This window comes from Rhinopithecus bieti, unplaced genomic scaffold, assembly GCF_001698545.2.
Source record: "Rhinopithecus bieti isolate Rb0 unplaced genomic scaffold, ASM169854v2 scaffold_17971, whole genome shotgun sequence".
Lineage (NCBI taxonomy): Eukaryota > Metazoa > Chordata > Mammalia > Primates > Cercopithecidae > Rhinopithecus > Rhinopithecus bieti.
This window is the reverse complement of record NW_016809834.1, coordinates 2,387,554-2,393,316: the sequence shown is the minus strand read 5'-3', so window position 1 is coordinate 2,393,316 and position 5,763 is coordinate 2,387,554. Positions and strand designations below refer to the sequence as shown.

The 5,763-nt window shown below is 39.0% G+C and overlaps 1 protein-coding gene across 2 annotated transcripts in view; it reads left to right on the top strand.

The window, feature by feature from the left end:
- The window catches only part of ST8SIA1 (ST8 alpha-N-acetyl-neuraminide alpha-2,8-sialyltransferase 1), a 145,787-nt gene extending 140,294 nt beyond the window's left edge, over positions 1-5,493 (top strand). For both annotated transcript variants that reach the window (XM_017890546.1, XM_017890547.1), the window contains one exon: positions 4,112-5,493. In XM_017890546.1, the coding sequence (XP_017746035.1) occupies positions 4,112-4,598 (487 nt within the window). In that variant the 3' untranslated portion in view covers positions 4,599-5,493. The remainder of the gene's footprint in view (positions 1-4,111) is intronic.
- The last annotated feature ends 270 nt before the right edge of the window (positions 5,494-5,763 follow it).

Here is a 5,763-nt window from a genome sequence, read left to right as displayed (position 1 = left end):
TTTTTTTTGAGACGGAGTCGCGCTCTGTCGCCCGGGCTGGAGTGCAGTGGCTGGATCTCAGCTCACTGCAAGCTCCGCCTCCCGGGTTTTACGCCATTCTCCTGCCTCAGCCTCCCGAGTAGCTGGGACTACAGGCGTCCGCCACCTCGCCCAGCTAGTTTTTTTTGTATTTTTTAGTAGAGACGGGGTTTTACCATGTTAGCCAGGATGGTCTCGATCTCCTGACCTCGCGATCCGCCCGTCTCGGCCTCCCAAAGTGCTGGGATTACAGGCTTGAGCCACCGCGCCCGGCAAGTTCGATTTTTTTTTAGTTTTTTTGTAACATAGATTTTACTGAATATTTACTGAATATTAACTCATAATTATTTGAGATGGTTGCCCAGGCTGGTCTCGAATTCCTGGCCTCAAGTGATCCTCCCACCTCAGCTGCCTAAAGTGCTAGGATTGTAGACTTGAGTCGCTTTGCCAGCTAGATTTTAAATATCTATCTTACTTATCTTAAAATTATTTAGTAATTGTCTTGTGAAGTATGAATCTGTTCCCTCTCAGATTTCTAAGTTGTTAGCTAACTATCTCAATATTGTTTATTAAGTAATTAGAAAAGTCTTATTGGTTTTGTCCCCATTATCACATATTCAATTCCTTTGTAAAATGTGGTACACTTTTGTGCTTTCCACTTTGTTTCTGTTTTTCCTTTTATGCTCATATTGAGTATAAATTAATCATTTCTATTTTAATAATACATGGGCTGATCTTACTTCATTTTTATTCTTAATTCATAGGCTGGTCTGATTTCTTTTAATGTTTAAAAATTTTTGTTTAGTAGTTTTCTATTCATATATACACAAATATTCTGAGCTAGGTTATAAAAATTAAAGGATGAATAGGACTCATCCTTTGTTTTCAAGGAGTACATAGTCTTAGAGAGTATGAGCAATTATTATTCAAGAATTCAAAGAAGACTTTTGAAAGCTTAAGTCGGAAGGAAGGAATAAGCCTAATAAAGGAAAGCTTAAGTTGGATCTTGATTTATAGACACAACTTCACCAGGGCAATGACTAGATCAGCAAAAATGAATCTATATATGCAATAAAAATTGTGGACAGGTACACACACAGGGATGGCTGGGGCATAGGGTGAGGACATGAGGAGTAGCTGAGTTTGAGGCTGGAGAGACAAACTGGAGCACCCCTCTTTTCTTATTCCAGCTGAATTTTGTGATAATGTAATAAAATTCAATACCAACCCCATTAAACTCTTGATCAGGATATTATTAAACATATTCAGTATACCATAGCAATTATTGAACTGAATCAAATTCTTAAATAATAATGCCATTTGTCACAGAATGGGAGAGGTAAAACTAATAACAGTGCCAATAAAATTAGGACTGTAGTAAATTCAAGCTGTGTGTTCATTTTCAAAGTGAAAACTCAGAGAGGGAAAGCTCCCCTTCAAGACTAATCAGTTGGTTTTAAGACAGGAAACACAAAATCAATCATCCTGACTTTATTGAAGCAGCATGTAATTCTCCACTAGTATGTAGTCCACTACAGAGACAGGGATCAGTTCCATCAGCCAGCAGGGCCCTGTGAAATGGGAGCCATTCTGTACAGGAATAAGGAGGGAATGGAAGCAAGCAAGGAAAGCAATAGAGGTATCCTAACTGCTCTAGAAGGTTGATGGTGAAATGACAGAACGAGAATGTAGCACTGGGAACAGTGTGAACATATTAAGAAGAGTTTTTTTTAAGTTCTAACCTGCTTGTTGTAATCATTTCATGGTGTATGTGTATATCAAAACACCACATTGCACACCTTAAATATACACGATTTTTATTTGTAAAATATACCTTAGTAAAGTTGAAGGGGAAAGTTCTAACCATATGTAGAAGACAGAGGAAATAATTCAGTCGAGATGGAGAGGTTGAATTTTTTTTTTTAAAGAGGAGAGACCCACTTTGGAACATGAGTTCTTCAGGATATGTGAAACACCTTGTCTCAAGATACAGAGGGGAAGATGGAGCACTTCTTAGAATGGCAGTAAGGATGTCATTAGAAGATGTAAAGAAAAAGATGGTGAGGGATGGATGCAGAAAGCCAGACAGCTTACACTGATGCTTTGATCTTCTAAATAAGTATGCCCCAACTGTGTCAGATTATCCAGGAGTACTGGGCAAAAATTCAGCTCCTGGATCACTCTCATCAGAACCCAGGAAGCTATGATATTAGTGAACTCTCTGGGATATTCTAACTAAAGTGTGAGAACCAATGGCTCAAAAGGAGTAGGAGGTTATCTGCATGGTGTGTCTATATGATTGGGAAAGCACTAGTATTTTAGGAAGAGAGTGGAAGACATTAGTGGGCAATGGAAGGAAGAAAAGAATTGCTGAGCAGAGCCCATCTGGAAGTTGGGAAGCAGGAATTTGTATTCCTGGGAGAGAGGCTGGCCCAGCTCCAGATATGGTTGAATGTGCTTCCATGGGTCCTTCTAAGTTAAACTGAATCTACCTAAAGACCCTGTTATTACTTCTGTATCAGGGCCCAGGGAAAATCGACAAAGCAGGCTACTGGATCAAGAAAGCAGGCTACTGGATCAAGGATATGAAGACAACTTGAGAGATTTCCCTTCCTTCTGGCCTTGAGAACCATACCTTTCTGGGCAGGCAGAGTAAATAACACTGATTTCTACGTACAATCCTGTGGATTTGTGTATTCAGAACTTTAATTTCACCTAATTATGATGAGCCTGCCAACATGTCAGGCCAGACTTTCCTCTGCTAGTTGTGGCTCAGTTCATGCTTTGATGTTGCTGCTCCACCTGCACATAACCCAAGATGGGCAGCTCCCATGGTCAAAGGAATTAAAAGTTGCAAGGCCCTAGTCTAGTTTGTTGCTTTTCTCTCTCTCGACCCTTCGCACTCCCTCTCTTTCTCTCTCTCTCTTTCTTTCTTTTTTTTTTTTTTTAACTTGAGTATTTAGCAACCTCTTACCCGGTCTCCAGGCTACCAACCACTTCCTTCCAAGGTAATCTTCTAGTCTATTAGAGTACCTTTTTTTTACACAGACTGACAGTTGTCATAAGTGCTGTAAGCAGTCACTGCTGTGAAGATTTCCCATCACCACAGAGTGACGTTCAAGCAAACAAAACAGAAATAAGAGGTTTTTCAAAGAGTGCCTTGTCTTCAGCCACTGCCCCTGCCAATAGCACCTCCCACATTCTAGGGACAGGGAATCCTTGTCATTGCCTCAGTATATTGTACACTCTTGCCTATAACCAAAGTGTCTCTTTGAGTTTAGTTGCTGTTCTTTCTGTTGCTTCCCTATAAGAAGTGTATTTAAATGTTATTCCGGCTCTGTAGCTTTCTTGGGCCACACTCCCTCTTTCAAGTCAGAATTATTTTTTTCATCTGTATTCCATAGTACTTTATACAAATATGAACATTGTATTTAGAACATTATATTGTACTTATTTGTATCTTTGTTTCTACAACTGCATTAGAATTTCATGTAATCCAAACTGAAAGAACATGGGAAAGTAGAGTTCTTTGGAGCAAGCAATATGGGCAACTCCCTGCATTATTTTGTAATAGTAACAAGCTTTTGTTTTTCCATGTAATATTATAGTTGTAGCATTGATGAATCTGAATGTTTATAGAATCATAGCATTTCGGTGGGAAGAGGTATCTTAGAAGTGATTCCTTTGATATGCAGATGAAGAAACCACTCCTGTGCTTACGTTAGACCGCCTAAGTACCTTTCATCAAAATTCCAGCCAACAACCTTTAGGAATTTATGAGAATTAAGCCATTTTACATTTCAGGCAGAAACATTCTGGAAGAGAACAAATGTGTAATGCATTGTAGTTCAGAGGGAGCCCCATTAACGAATGTTAACTGTGTTTAAGAAGTTGGGGTCAGGGGAAAAGCCAGGCTATTTGATGAGAGATAATTGATAAGTTCAAGGAGGATTTTAAATACGAATAAAGTGTTTTTCATGTGTTTCATTGAGATGATTTGAGGTATCACGGCCACCAGAAGACAACAGAGTGGGTTTTAGTGAGTTTCTTTTTCTCTAGGTTTAATTGAACCATTTTTTTTTTTCTTTAATAGGTTTCAGAACCTTCTGTGGTCCAGAAAGACATTTGTGGACAACATGAAAATCTATAACCACAGTTACATCTACATGCCTGCCTTTTCTATGAAGACAGGAACAGAGCCATCTTTGCGGGTTTATTATACACTGTCAGATGTTGGTGCCAATCAAACAGTGCTGTTTGCCAACCCCAACTTTCTGCGTAGCATTGGAAAGTTCTGGAAAAGTAGAGGAATCCATGCCAAGCGCCTGTCCACAGGACTTTTTCTGGTGAGCGCAGCTCTGGGTCTCTGTGAAGAGGTGGCCATTTATGGCTTCTGGCCCTTCTCTGTGAATATGCGTGAGCAGCCCATCAGCCACCACTACTATGATAACGTCTTACCCTTTTCTGGCTTCCATGCCATGCCCGAGGAATTTCTCCAACTCTGGTATCTTCATAAAATCGGTGCACTGAGAATGCAGTTGGACCCATGTGAAGATACCTCACTCCAGCCCACTTCCTAGGGACAATGGAAGAAGAAAGGACTGAACCAGGGTATTTTTGTTAGGTTTTCTATGTGACTCCAAGAGGGAATGGTCAAGTTGTTTCATGAGTTTGCATGGGCCCTTGGAAAAACAGGAAAGGAACGATGAAGATCCAAGCAAAACTTTACTTTCAGTGTTGGCTTGGAGGACAAATAAGAAATGAAACATCCTATGAAATACTTTATAGCACATGGCAGATTTGCAACTAGTAAAATGCTGGTGAAATGCTGTTGGTAAAGCACATGGTTCAAATCTAGAAGATGCAGTTCAAAAACAAGACAGACTTGAGTTGTTAGGGCTGAGAAATCAATCAATATAGAATAAAGAAAGTGTTGGGGTAAAAGTGTTGCTGATTGTCAACACAAACTGGCTTAATAATATTAATAAGAACCTGTCTTATTAAGACTGGCTTTAGAACTGTAGGTTTTTAAAAAAATTATTATTTATTTTTGCCCTCTTTAGGGGAAGTGGGTGGGTAGATTTAAAAAATCCCTTCCTGAGTAATAAAGATGCAAAATGTTACTGCTGATAATTGTGATTTGTTAAGCCACGTCTGTATTAACTATAGCTCCCCTCTATTTTTAAAATTTTACGTAAGAATTGCTTCTTCCTCTTTTGTCAACTCTACAGAGACAATGTGAAGCATTATTGAATTTAGACTGTGTTGATTCATAGTCTGGATAACAGGAGCCACTTTCCTTCCTCAGAATTTAGGACATAAGCCCAATTTTAGGTCTGCATTATGTAAGCCTGTTTGCATTGTCATTTTTATTTTAGTGCAAAAGACTACCAATATAAGTGCATTATTTATTTGTAAATTGGCATAATTGTCTTTGTAATTCAATATTCAGAAATGCAGTAAAGCACAATGATGGAAAGCTTAGTCTCTGTGGAAGACAGACCAGAAGACAAATCCCTTTTCTATCTACTGTGGCATATTCACTGCAAGATAAAGGACATGTGTGCATACATGCAAGAATGCATATATACAAACATGTAGATACACATACACACACACAAAGTTAAAGCTCATTTCTGTGCAACTATGAAAGCTGAACTCATATGACCTGGTATGGCAAAAATTTGTAACCAGTGTTGGAGAATCACAAATGTGTCATGCACTATCCATTACATGTTGATATAA